General features: G+C 41.3%; 6 protein-coding genes across 6 annotated transcripts; 5 read left to right on the top strand and 1 right to left on the bottom strand.

The window, feature by feature from the left end:
- Positions 1-412: 412 nt before the first annotated feature.
- Positions 413-1913, top strand: SS1G_12028 (hypothetical protein; the record flags this gene model as incomplete). Its single annotated transcript, XM_001586949.1, has 5 exons — positions 413-533; positions 627-753; positions 1026-1301; positions 1351-1468; positions 1515-1913. 5 exons carry the CDS (start codon positions 413-415, stop codon positions 1911-1913), a joined length of 1041 nt encoding a protein of 346 aa, XP_001586999.1.
- An 818-nt stretch (positions 1914-2731) lies between these two features.
- Positions 2732-4505, top strand: SS1G_12029 (hypothetical protein; the record flags this gene model as incomplete). Its single annotated transcript, XM_001586950.1, has 9 exons — positions 2732-2875; positions 2934-2958; positions 3011-3160; positions 3219-3238; positions 3282-3336; positions 3837-3989; positions 4043-4098; positions 4152-4212; positions 4264-4505. The coding sequence occupies 9 exons, from the start codon at positions 2732-2734 to the stop codon at positions 4503-4505; spliced, it is 906 nt and encodes a 301-aa protein (XP_001587000.1).
- Positions 4506-4801: 296 nt separating this feature from the next.
- Positions 4802-4912, top strand: SS1G_12030 (hypothetical protein; the record flags this gene model as incomplete). Its single annotated transcript, XM_001586951.1, has 1 exon — positions 4802-4912. The coding sequence occupies one exon, from the start codon at positions 4802-4804 to the stop codon at positions 4910-4912; it is 111 nt and encodes a 36-aa protein (XP_001587001.1).
- A 628-nt stretch (positions 4913-5540) lies between these two features.
- On the bottom strand, positions 5541-7432 carry SS1G_12031 (conserved hypothetical protein; the record flags this gene model as incomplete). The annotated part of the gene is made up of 5 exons (XM_001586952.1): positions 5541-5672; positions 5766-5924; positions 5976-6307; positions 6497-7322; positions 7376-7432. The coding sequence occupies 5 exons, from the start codon at positions 7430-7432 to the stop codon at positions 5541-5543; spliced, it is 1506 nt and encodes a 501-aa protein (XP_001587002.1).
- Positions 7433-8699: 1267 nt separating this feature from the next.
- On the top strand, positions 8700-9698 carry SS1G_12032 (predicted protein; the record flags this gene model as incomplete). The annotated part of the gene is made up of 3 exons (XM_001586953.1): positions 8700-8872; positions 9193-9329; positions 9442-9698. The coding sequence occupies 3 exons, from the start codon at positions 8700-8702 to the stop codon at positions 9696-9698; spliced, it is 567 nt and encodes a 188-aa protein (XP_001587003.1).
- Positions 9699-11760: 2062 nt separating this feature from the next.
- SS1G_12033 (hypothetical protein) lies at positions 11761-12914 on the top strand (the record flags this gene model as incomplete). Its single annotated transcript, XM_001586954.1, has 4 exons — positions 11761-11942; positions 12262-12349; positions 12439-12518; positions 12848-12914. 4 exons carry the CDS (start codon positions 11761-11763, stop codon positions 12912-12914), a joined length of 417 nt encoding a protein of 138 aa, XP_001587004.1.
- Between the last annotated feature and the right edge of the window lie 1159 nt (positions 12915-14073).

Here is a 14073-nt window from a genome sequence, read left to right on the forward strand (position 1 = left end):
ACTTTAATAGGAGGAGTACCTGGTATGTATGTTGTGCATGATAATGATTACTAATTAATTCATAATTCATAATAGTTGTGCCTTTCTAAATGAGGGGCCAAAGTGATGACATCTTGAGCCAGAGCCGAGAATCTTTGTTGTATGTGGAGCAGCTTCCTCAAGCTCTGAGCTGTTGTCTCATTCCGTACCCGTATAGCTAGTATAAAAAAAAAGATTATGTGTACATGCCGTATGTAGGTACCGTAATACGAACAAACAAAAAGACTGAGGAGCACACTCGTAATTCTACCATCGCAGTCCTCTGTCTTCACTCTTCCATCTTCCGTCTTCAATCTTCAGTCTTCAACCTTCAACCTTCAACCATCTATCATTCATCTACCTTTCAACGGACAGCCACCCGCGTATGGCCAAAATGGACTCGGAAAGGTCGCAGAAACCAGTCAAAATTCCCGATGACTTGAAGGAAAGGTTGTCTATCGACCATTTCGATTTGAACGCTTTTCTGCGAGGAGCACAATTGACTATCGTGGGAGGTTAGTTTGGAGCAGAACAACACTATCAATATCCATATGTTGAAACGTTCATGTACAGCACTACACTATATCAACTGACTAACAGCTTCATAGCTCTGAGGGCTCTGCAGAATCCCCAATTGTTTACTTCCGAACACTACAAGCAGGTGGCTCTAGCTGTCTTAGCAGGTGTCGTAATTCGACTAGCCATAGAGATCCCCGTACGCTTTCTCGCCATCCTGTACTTCTGCTCTTTATGCTCGCTAACATGTGGCAGATTTTTGGAGTGAGAGTCTTCTTATGGTTTATGTCGTTTGTTGTAGACCTGGGGGCTTCCTCGTTCGATGATAAAGTAATTGAGGTTATAGATCTTATTCAAAATCATGTTCTACAGGTTCCTTTCTTTCTCATGAGCATATTGAGTCGCATCACTCCAACTCTTGACAATATGTGAGTATTTCTCCATGAACGCATAACTTATTACTGGATATGGTTCTTTACTAATACTTACAGGTTCATGATGAGCCTTGCTTTCGTTGACGAAACCTATTACGAGAAACACAAAGGAGAAGATCGTTCCACATTACGAGATGAATATTATCCAAACCTGCGACAATATCCTAAGAGAGATGGTACTACACACAAAACAAGCACAGCGGAGAACTCGTCCATGTTTTTAATGAGGTTCGGCAAGAAGGCGGGACTATCTTTGGCAGTTTATGCTCTCTCTTATGTTCCGATACTTGGACGTTTCGTACTCCCGGCTGCCAGTTTTTACACGTTCAATAAGTACGAATCCTGATGGAAGCACCGGAGATATCTTACTAATCGTCAATAGAGCCGCGGGTCTTGGTCCTGGCCTTGTAGTGTTTGGCACAGGTATCTTTTTGCCTCGCAAATACCTAGTAATATTTCTTCAAACTTACTTCTCCTCACGCAGTTTGATGCGTGAATTGGTGCGTTTTAATTTTGACCTGTTATAATCATAGCTAACTAGTACAGCTTGAGCCATACTTCGCTCGTATCTACTTCACCAAAGAGCAAAAGAAAAATTGGTTTCATGATCGAGAGGGGCTTTTGTTCGGATTTGGTGTCGGGTTCTACATACTGCTCCGAATCCCTCTCCTCGGTGTACTTGTCTATGGCATTGCAGAAGCATCAACAGCATATCTTATTACCAAAATTACCGACCCACCTCCACCTGTTAGACAAGAGGGTAACTTTGCTGCTAACCAACAAAAATGGAAGAACAAGCATGAATTCTTGAACCTCAAACTCGACCAACTCGATGCTCTGAGTACGTCCAGTAGTAAGGGGTTCTTAAAGAGTGATTCAAGCGAAAAAGCTTCTTCATCAGCCACAGAAGCACCTCCACCATATAACGAACTGAGATCAAGGTGAATGGATGATCAGGATGGCGAGCACAGGGTAGGTGGTCGGCTGATGGTATTGAACAGCACTAGCAATGGGACGAAAAATATGTTTGCAATTTCCTTCTGGTGCCAAAAGATGGACATATACCATTGTATATAGGTAGTGGCAGCTTGTTAGTCAATAAATCAGGTATTCCAAGCTCTACTTCCAAAAGTTGACTTACATGCACTTTTAAGCCATCATAAAGTCTCTTGGATTGACAGGTTGCCTAGCTCGTTTGGAATTAGAAAGTAAATACTAAGAGATCTCGGAGTCTATATATTGGATCCAATCATGAATTATGACTTGTGATCTTTGAAACCTTCTACAATTAGGTAATTTCAATTACAATTTACAATTCTAATAATGCTATTTTTTTACTCGAATAATCCCGTCCGGATTCCCTAGATGCCCATGCACATTTTGGTTTACTCGCCTGTTGTAATCTTACTCTCCTATCTCAAATGAATCTGCAAAGATGATTGGCTCGATTCACTTGAGAGGGGTTGGTTTACGATAAGAGCTCCCGAAGACACTTCCCTTATCATTTCTTACGTCTCGTCTTTGATCATTCACATGTTAATTGAAAATATATGCCACTTTTAGTCAAGTATATAACAATATAGGGTGTTGCCCATAACACTTCTTCTCCGTATCACTCAACTTCCGACCACGTTTTCAATTTTCATCTCATCTTCCCCTAGACCTTTTCTTTCTCCTTCCCACAACTTTTTGAACATAACCGCCACCATATTTCGTTCTTCTCATTTGAACCCAATCTCACACTTAGATCCCAATAAGGTACAATGGGTCGATCAGAAATCCGCAATATATGCAAAGTCTCACTTGATGAGCCTGCAGAAAGTCAGCCAAAACTTCACAACAGATGGCACCCAGACATTCCGTTCGCTGACACTATCAAAAATGGCGAAACGGTCAAAATAGAATGTGTAAGTGTCATCGAAACCTCGACTTTTATTTCAACAACGGCTGACAACGTCGCGAAAGGTTGACTGGACTGGGGGTCAGATCAGTGCGTTTTTGACTTGTATCATCACTTTTGTACATACTTACGGCTATTCTAGAAAACGATGACAGTGCGGATGATGTGAAGAATGTCGACCTGACAAGAATCCACTACTTATCTGGACCCTTCGAAATCGAGACAGCAGAGCCAGGTGATGTATTGGTTGTCGAAATTATGGATGTGCAGCCACATCAGGAGCATCCTTGGGGTTTGTAGGTTCCTTGAAATCCAATGCTAAGTCTATATCGTTCACTGATCACATCTAGTACCGGTGAGCAATGAGCAGGTGAAGCTGCTTCAGTGAGTTTGATAGTGACTTTTGCTGCCAGGTGTTTTCGCCAAAGAAAATGGAGGCGGTTTTCTGGATGAGATTTACCCATCGGCGTAAGTCTGACTTTGATTGAACATATTCTTGATATTGGAATTGATGAGTAGTGATGTAGAGCTAAGGCCATATGGGACTTCGAGGGGATCTACTGTTCTTCACGACATATCCCTCATGTTAAATTTCCCGGATTGATTCACCCTGGGATCCTTGGCTGCGCACCATCCGCAGAGGTAGGTCCCTACACCATCATTTTGTCTTGCTCCCTCGTTTGCACCAAAGCACTTTAGCAAGGGAAATAAACTCAGGGGTCACAGCCGTCCCGACTGCCATCCAAGAATGAGATATTTTCGTTCTTGACTCCAGTTTACATTCTGATATTACTTGAGGGTATGTTGATCACCTCAGGTTGTCAAGCTACACCCAAATGAATAAAGAATTTTCGAGGGCATTGAAAGTTTTACAAGCTGGATGACAATCTACACTATTGGAAATTCTTGGCGAATCACCACGCAACCACAGAAGATCTATCAATCTAATTACAGGTGATAGGTTCTAGCCACGTGGAATAAACGTGAGGGAGAATTGATCGCCGCGAATAAGCTGGACAGGATCGTTGCTCAACCACCAAATCCTCGAAATGTACATGCAGGTTCGGCACCTGAGGACGTCAAAAAAAAGGTTGCTCGCGAAGGTGCAAGAACAATCCCAGGTATCATCGTCAAACATCGTCCTAATTGTGGCTCAAAAGCTGATATCTCTCAGGTCGTCCGGAACATGGCGGAAATTGTGACATTAAGAATCTTAGCAGAGGAAGCAAGGTGAGAAGACCTAATAACTAGGTGTGTCAGCTCGAAGACTAATACCTGATTAGGTGTACCTTCCAGTGCACGTGAAGGGGGCTAAGTTTTCTGTTGGAGATCTCCATTTCTCTCGTGAGTGATTCTGTTGTCCATCTGTGATCAAAAACCTAATAGCAACATCAGAGGGCGATGGTGAAATCTCATTCTGCGGTGCCATTGAGATGTCTGGCATTATTACCATCAATTTCAAGGTAATGAAAAACGGCATGGCAGATCTTGGAATGAAATCACCACTATACCTCCCTGGTCCAGTCGAACCACATTACGGGCCAGGAAGATACCTTACCTTCGAAGGGTTCAGTGTGGATCATCATGGCAAACAGGTACGTAGGACATCACGTCTATCCGAAGATTTTAAATACTAAGGAATCACGAAAGCATTACATGGACGTAACTGTAGCCTACCGTGAGACTATTTTACGCTGCATCGAGTATCTTCGTCGCTTCGGATACTCTGACTACCAGATCTATCTTTTGTTATCCTGTGCTCCGGTGCAGGGTCACGTTGCTGGAATCGTAGATATCCCAAATGGTAAGTTCCGCATCCTGTTTTCAAGCCATACGATTGTACAGTAACAATTTTGGACTAGCATGCACGACGCTTGGTTTACCAATGGATATTTTCGACTTCGACATCTCTCCTTCAGGCCCTGCAAAAAAAATGGGTATGGGCAGCTGCGCGTTTGAGACTGGAGTCACGGAAGGCAAGGTTACGAAGGGCGGCGAGAATAGTGAGCACAGCTTCGGCGGTGGATTGACGTACAAGAGGTAGTCGGGTGTGACTTTGGCAGGACTCTGTACGTTGTCTCTTTTAGAGGAGAAAAAGAAAGAGTTCAGCACCCCGCCTATTAGGTATTCACTTGGCGGTAGCGCTTAATCCTCTGTACAAGTGATAGCAATGTTTTTTGATATCCTATGTGCTGCTGATGTGCCTTCGTTGCTTGAACGAGAGGCACTATGGGAGCCTTGGATTGCCTTTGAATTGCCTATTCATCACTTGAACGAGTAACGTGTGCCGAAATCATCATACAATCGTTCTATATAGAGTTGAACATACATATCTCTCAGTTTTGCGACATAAAATCGCTATTTTCGAAAAAGGGAGCTTCTCCTTCTCAGGCCGGAGTTTCCGGATCAAACGACATTAATACTACCTCCCTTCCTGTTCTCGTGTGCTGATAAGATGGCCCCTGTGCCTATCCAACACTTGAATCTCCATAGGTCTTACGGTTAATCTATGGATGCTTGCAATCCTCCATAGATCAGTGATCGACCCTCTGAAGTATTGCACTCGTCATCTTGTCTACAGTAGAAGATCACCCCAAGTTCGGTTCACACCACAACGGGTATCGAATATCGCAAGGCTCCGGATGCTTTTATACATTACTCTAGTTTTTGATTCACAACATTGGTTTTAGATCGCCTGCTACAGTAAAGGGTGCATCTGTCTTTGTCTTAATTTCTTCCACCGTTACTCCATCTGCAATTTCGATCAGAGTAAGACCTTTGGTGAAATCGACGTCAAATACACCCTGTAAGTTCGTCAGTAATGTTTTTTCCTTGCCATCGGCCACCATTCATCGAATAATCACAACACCGACGGCACGGGGTGGCAAGCCACTTACTAGTTCGGTAATTATCCTCGAAACGCAAGCTTTTCCTGTCAGAGGGAACTCGCACTGCTTCACAATCTTCGCATTTCCTTTCTTATCGCAATGCTCCATGGTTACCACGACCTTTGTCATTGAAGGGTTGCTGACTAAATCCATCGCCCCTCCAAAACCCTTTATCTTTCCAGGTAGCATCCAATTCGCAAGGTCGCCATTCCCACTTACTTGCATAGCTCCCAAGATAGTCAAGTTTATTCGTCCGGATCGAATCATGCCAAAACTCTCCTCACTACCGAAGACCGCGGCACCAGGCTTGAGTGTCACGGTCTCTTTGCCAGCATTAATGAGATCAGGGTCCTCCGACCCTTTTTGGGGGTAAGGACCTAATCCTAAGATACCATTTTCTGATTGTAGCTGCACCTCGACTTCCGGACCCACGAAAGACGGCGCAAGCATGGGCATTCCTATGCCAAGATTGGCGTACATTCCATTTTTGAATTCTTTGGCGGCGCGCCTGACGATTCTCTCTCGCTTTGCAGCAATATCACCGCTACCCACTGCAAGATCGGAATATCAGTATCATTGCCTACCGAAAAACAATTCGAAATGATATGAGGGACATGAATGTTGGAGCTGTAGTGAGCGGCAGGCGGAGTGTAAATAATGAAACATAAAAGGGGTATCAAATCGAGGAAGAGGATAAACTAGTACAAACAAAAAGGATTTAGTGAACTCTTTAAACTTACGGGCACTCTTCGCCGCTGGGTCATTTGGATCTTTTGCGAAAGTGAATTTCTCAATGTCTTTGGGCGTTGTGGACTGAATAACTCTCTTGACATAAATTCCGGGGAGATGTACTGCTTCCGGTGGAATGTCTCCTGGCTCAACAATATTCTCTGCTTCCACAATTGTCATTTGTGCGTTTCTCCCCATAGCACCATTGAAATTGTTCGCTGCCAGCCGAAATTGACAATTTCCAAGCTTATCTGCTTTCCACGCTTTCACAAATGCGTAGTCACCTCGAATGCTCTCTTCCAAAAGGTATGGTTTGCCGTGGAATACCTTTACGTCTTTGGGATAGGACAACACCTTTGGTGTGCCATCTGGATTGTTACGAAGTGGCAGCTCACCAGTTTGTACAACCGTACCAAATGCGGCAGGCGTGTAGAAAGCAGGTATACCTTTACCACCCGCAGCACATCTCTCTGCCAGAGTTCCTTGTGGTGTTAACTCCAACTCCACTTCTCCCGTTAGGTACATCTTCTCGAAAGTTTTGTTCTCCCCTATATAACTCGCAATCATTTTCTTGATCTGCTTCGTTTTCAACAATTTCCCGAGACCGGATTTATCTGTGCCAGCATTATTCGAAACCGCGGTAAGACCGTTGAGCTCCGGTCGGCTAACGACCTCATCAATGAGTGTATCTGGGACACCACAGAGACCGAAGCCTCCGCATAAAACTGTGCTGTCTGGCTTCATGTCTTTGAGAGCCTCGGAGGCCGATGGAAAGACTTTGTTGATTTCATTGCGACGGGAGGTCGATGCAAATGTGCGAGCGAACAACAATGATTGCTAGAAACCACATTAGAGGTATGTATGGATTAGAAAGTATATGGATGGGCTACCTTCCTACTATTCCTGGTATAAGCTCTCGCTGCTCGTAAACATAGACTGGTGGACATTTTGGGGTGTTGGGATCCGAATGTACTGGAAAATGAACAGCGACGCCGTTGGTATTCAGAATCTTGAATATGAAGATCTTACCCTGCCGTATCAAGTTGAAGAAAAAGAAAGTATGGCAACAAGAACAAGACCAGTCACACTGGGAGATTCACTGTATCAATTCGATTCTGGAGATGGCGAATGGAAAAGACGTCAATATTAATAAATCAAGACAAATGAAGAGAAATGAAGATTATGATGTCGCGGGGTTCCGGAGTAGAGTATTTGATTCAAAAATCTGGGGACCGGGTAAAATCATAGCCCTATGGAAACCGAGGAGACCCCAATGGTGGGGTTGGAACTAGCGGAAAGGATGCATCGGAATGATTCCGAATTCTGTACTCCGCACGGGCCACGGCGTCCTCACCCATACTAAAACCCCGCAACTACACCCGGTGACCCCACCAGATCTACTCCATGTCTCAAGTAAGCCTTCCCTACTCCACTGCTTGCAGCCAGTAGGTAGATAAGTAGACATCTCTCGTAAGTTTAGCTACTCTACCTACCAAGGTAATTAATGCCACTTGCTTGTTGGGACTCCAATAGGCTACTCTCCTATGCAAGGTATCTATGTACTGCTCAGCAAACTTTCAGGTCGAATTCCTATTTTCGCAATCTCTGCTTGGGGTATAAGGTACAGAAAATAGGCAATTGCTGATATTAGACTGATAGGGAATATTTTGACTATTTTCGCGAGACTCTGATTATCACGGCGATGAGCAAGGGGCTTATACTGTAACCTCTGCCGAAGACGTCTCTGCAATCTACAGAAACACAAAGGCCATTCAATTTTCATCCCATAATCAAAGATATACTCACTGATTTTGGAGAAACTTCCGATGCATTTGAGAAAATGCGTTAATGCAATTAGCCACGCGGCAAACACTGGATTTACATCGGCCATGAAATCCTCAAGCTACAAATGCATCCTGATGAAATTACAAAAATGGGAATCGAGTTTCCTGAGCATTATCGATAGGTCTCTGATCTAATATAACTATTTGGTGATGTGGTATTATCAGAAAACGTGAAGTACGGAGAGACTGAAGAGGAGGTTGTGTCTCTCTTCAGATGGTGCCATCAGGCTCTTGTGGATTCAGCGTCGGATAGAGTTTTGGTGAATCGTTACATAGGGTGTTGTCTCGGGTCTGCTGAAAGACTTCCTCATATTTGATACAGAGAGCTGGAAGCTACCACTAAAATATCCGCAAGGATGCCGCTAGGAGTATGTATGATGCGAAGGCAAAGGGAGAAACAGCTCTCAAAAAGTATCTTGCATTACCAGCCGTCGAAAGAAGACGTCCAATTTGGTTGATTCGTGGGATAGAAAATGGAATGAGGGGTATAGGAGTCCATCAGAAATCGCAGACTCCACCGAGTCTATTCGTTTTGTATCGGGTGTGAGCAAATTCCCAATCACTAATTTTCATGTATTTATCAGAGCTAATCGTTTTTGACACTATCAACACGAACTCTTATAGGACCTGCTTCTGATGCCTCGTTCATCTCCTCCAAGACCATTCTTACTTGATGCGATCATTTTGAGACTAAACCAGCATTTCAAACGGAGCGCGAGATCATTATGGTTTATCTTACCCGCTACTGCCCTCTACTAGATCCGTTCTACAAAGAGGTTGTCCGACGTACAAATTTTTCGATTGCTGCACATGAGGTGGTGAATGATATTACGATAGGGGGGTAACGTACTTCATTCTAGCAGGAAACCTTTGATGCCATTCCAGCAAATGCACCTTGATACCAAAGTGCTTGGTGATAACGCTGTGGAATTTGACCCAAGGGTCTTCCTAAACAATCTTTCGTTTGTGGGGAGTACCACTTATTGCCTATTTGGTGCAGGTTCAACATAATGCCCTAGGAAATTTTGAGCTCGTCGTGAAATTTCCATGTTCATGGTTCTACTTTGCATCGCTTTGATAAAGATTTGAAACCAAGGTTGGAACCAAAAAAGGAAATTGGTTTCCCGAGATGGATGATTTTATCTCATCTGGAGGCGTCATGAACCCACGTCTTGAGAATGACCTCATGATAAGCGTGAGACATGCAAGCAAGACATTAACATATGTACGAACCGATCGATCGCGAAGTAATGTTCAAGAAATAGCTTTCGACAGGACTACTTCGCAACAATCGAATAGATCGAAATTACGCAATGATCCTCACACGCGAAGGCTTTTGTCGACTTACAAAACTAATTGTGAGATCTGAACAATACTCCATTGACCAGAGTATTAGTCATGTTAAGCCCTTAAGTTGCTACACATTCGCCTGGTAAAGTCGTGTGGCACCATAAAAAGTCTCTGCCACTGCATTCCATTCATTCCGTCAATAGCAAGGTCTCTCAATGAAATCTTTGTTTGATCATCCTTCCATCGCCTTTTTGACCTCTTCATACATCATTGCCGTTCAACCCACTCACTGCAGCACCCCAACACTGCGTTGGCAGGGTTGTGTTGGTAGGCCTTCCATTTTCACAACCCCCCCTCACGACATTATGCAGGTCATACTCCTCAACAATCTTTTATCGTCCCAAAACACCCTCGCCAAAGTAGCAATACAAATTTTTAATATTGTACATTAGCAAATAATGCGCAAGGGATTTACCTGACACAGAACTCATTTGTGGAAAGGAAGTGACCGATTCAAGTTCTGGGCGGCCATAGTAGCATTTTTCGAATCTCTTTGATATGAAGCTTAGAGAAATTCAATATGTAAAGTGGGGGAAGGATTGTCCAGATGATATCCTGACAACCATTTCGACTGCCCCATACTGGGCATATTTAAATTGTTGACCTCCTGGGATCTTGGCAGCATATGCATATATATTGCATGATGCATATAAGGAGCAAACAAAACTCAACTTTTAATTCATTCTTTTCTTTTTGGTATACTGTTTGTTTGCTTTCAATATTTTGATTTCAAAGCACTTTAATTCCGAAGGCCGAATACCTAACCCTATTCCTTCATTTTTTGAATATATACTCGCAGCTTAACTGCTTAGCTAGAGAATCAATCAATTCAATCTGATGCTCTTTCTGGTCTCAATAAACCCAATATAAATTCAGTCACTAGCATGGTGGATCAGGCGGGTAAAAAGCTTACCAGTTCATGGCCAGGCTCAGATCATTAAATTTCAATGCGGGCTTGGAGCTATTATAGCTGGGCTGAGTAAGGCCTATCTCCGTGGAAATGAATCTGTAATGGGCTTATGAAGAAGGAATATATTTCGAGGAAGGGAGTGACTCTTTATGTTAGCCAGGGCCAGCAGTCTGAAGTGGATAAAAGAGTATAGCAAGCAAGGCTGAATCATCTTGTAAAGCCTGGTTTTCTAGGATCTATCCGACCAAAAATCCTTGCTATACAGGTGAAATTTTGAAATTTCCAAGTTATACTCCAGTACAGATTCGTAGTACTATGACAATGAGTATTTTCCAGCAGTCTATGAGGCTGAATTGATCTCCTGTCCAATACAGAGTGGTTATGACTCATTATCATTACTACGATAAGTCTTTCAGAGTCCTAATATCTCATATTAAGATATGTATATTGTGGTTTCGACGGAGAAGGGTTTAGGAGGTGGAGGATTGCACTTCTATTTCTCAAGGTAGGATATATGGTTTTAAATGGCCATATCTAATTTAGTCGAATATTTTGCGAAAGTAGAATTGCCCATTTATCCCAATGAAAAATTTCCATTTAGAAAGAGCTGCGCCATGAACAATCACACTTACTAGGTACGAATACATTAAAATGTAGGTATTAGTGGCGGCTAGCCAATTGTCATCCATTGCAGAGGCACAATACTTTGGACGGGCCCACGTTTGTAAGGCATGGTTGTCGATGAGCTACAACACTCTTTGGTCTTCAGAAATTCCGAGGTCAAAATACAACCATGAACATATTTCATTTATCTTTCATTTCTAATGTTTGGCGTGGGTTTGGAACATTGAGTGAATACAAGCTTAAGAACTTGGCGCCTCCAGTGGTGGTTAGAAGATGGCAACCTCGATTGGAATTTAATTGCTCGCAGATCATTTGGAGTTGTTCTGCGAAGATCCCATAACAAGGTGTGGGAGCAATGCCGCTGTCATAAGCTGCTGTAAGGGAGCTAATACGTCAGGTCTCGATTCGCACTCTGCGCTAAAGACATTCAAATACCATGTAAATTAGACTTGGAAGACAGTTATTAGCTTAATACATGCTCCACCTTCTGAGATTTGTGACTTATTCGACAACGTAATCATTGTCTCTCGAGGATACACAATATACGATGGTCCATCTCAAGGGTGCTATACCATATCCTTTGGAACATCGACACGGTCTATCTCCCCTTGCAAACCGTGCCGAATTTCTAATGGCTTTGTGTGGGGTTAGGGTTACTCTGATGAAGTCAAAAGAACTCAAAGTCTTGCCCAAAAGAAAACCAAATGTCTTACTCATAATGCATAATGAGTAAAAGTTCTAACATAGCTGTCCGTTCGTACGATGTATGCGTGGTGGTGTCAATAGATCCGCGGTAACTTCACTGGTTGTCAACATAATTTGTATACTCTAGACTTTTTGTGGTTATGTTGTTCAGTCTCATAGCTTCGATAAATTGAGTAGCTTGTCTGCGTGACATGAGTTCGCCGGCCCGAGCCTGGTAGATCAATTTTACAACACTCTTTTCCGAAAACTTCCACACCACTGGGTGCTGGCAATATATCGAGCGAGATATCATTAAAGTCTCAAGATTTCCACTAGACTGGATTTGCAGGCTAATTCTAGCTAGCTTAATTCATTGGTTTGTTCTCCTGAGTGGCATGACACTTCGTACTTCTCGACCAAACTATGTTAATGCTCAAGAAAATCCAACGACAGTGAGTGTAAAGAAACCCCAAATCCCAGAGCACTGCGAGAATCCCTACATGTAAGGGTCAAAACTAAGGAGTAACGGCTTAGCATCCAGAGATGTCGTATCTTGAGGCCAAGTTATACCAGAACTGTGTTAAATCCAGTTAGGGTGGCATGGGAGCATCCAAACTCAATGTAATGATGGGATCAAGTGGAAGTGATAAAAATCCATTTTCGCGGCACCTAGTACCATGATAACCCAGTACATTTTCTTCTCGTTACACAGTTTTTGGATAGCTAATCTTCAATGGGTCAACCCCGTCGTTTGCCGTAGTCAAGTCAAATATGTCTTTCATAGTGCAAGATAGTGATGCTCTCATATCGACATCGACAGTGTCAGAAACCTTGCATTCGCTGCATAACTACGATTTCAATCACCGATAGGCAAATTAAACAAATAGAACCAACCTGATAATATAAAACTACCTTTGATTCTAATAGATTGTGCATATATTATAATAAAGGCTGGGATTCGAAGGAAAACCAGCAAAGGAGATAAGCGAAGATTTTCGTTTGGCACCCGAACCTTGACGCGTCCCAAAGTTCTGTTCCATGAAGAGCAGAATTTGGGGCTTGATATTTTCATTGTAACGCCTGTCTTTGACTTCCTACAAGCTCTAGTTTGTAATGAAAGGACAATTATGATGCCCAAATACTGACCAAGCTCTGAATTAATTCAGACTCTTAATATTACCCTATTATTGGTCTGCAAAGGCTCAATCACTTAATTACTCTAAAAAAGTATCAACATAATACCCTAATTTTGTAGTCTTAGCCATGAATATGCTTGTACCCAGGCCTACGGATTTCGCTATTGACTTGATCGTGGTGGATTTACAATAAAATGAAATAGAAGTAGCAAGTTGAAAGCGACCAGAAGTTTGATTGGGGACTAGAATCATACAAGGTTTACCCAATATAGATCAAAGAAAATAAAAAATTCATTTAAATAAAACTCGATTTTAATAATCTAATTAATCTAAAATATCCTTATAAACAATCTAACAAAAAGTTTGGTATTAAGCCTAGTACTCTACTTTTGGGCTACTCTTTAATATAGGTCACTTTCTTTATTAAAAATAACAAAAATCGACTTTTATAACTTTCTTATTTATAAATATAATTTTCTAAAATTCAGATTATAAATTTATTATTTATATAATAATAGATTCTAAAATTTCCAGATTTTTCATAATTTTATTAATCAAGAAATTGAAAATAGAAATTATAATTTTCAATTTGTATAGGATTTATATACAAATATGAAAATCTTGAAAAATTCCTAAAATTTTTTAATAAAAATTCCTAAAATTTTTTAAGTTTTTTTTGGAAAATCTTTAAATAAAAAAGAATATAACAAATTAGAATTTTGAATTTTAAATTATATAGAAAATATTTTATTGATATTTTTAGATTTTATAAAGATTAAAGATCAGGATATTTTGATTAATAGGATTTCTGTAAATCATCTTTTAAAATAAATTAATTTATTTAATCAATTATAATAAAAATATTTGAAAAAGATTTACAGTTTATTTTTAATAATTTTTGTTGAAAAATTGTTAAAGGTTTTCAAGATTTTCAATTTTGTATATAAATCGAAATTTCAAATATTAATATCTCAATCAATAAAATTGTAAAAAATCTGAAATTTTCACAATTTATTTACAATTATATAATAATTTTGTAA

Source organism: Sclerotinia sclerotiorum, genomic scaffold (genome assembly GCF_000146945.2).
Source record: "Sclerotinia sclerotiorum 1980 UF-70 scaffold_20 genomic scaffold, whole genome shotgun sequence".
NCBI classification, from domain to species: Eukaryota; Fungi; Ascomycota; class Leotiomycetes; order Helotiales; family Sclerotiniaceae; genus Sclerotinia; species Sclerotinia sclerotiorum.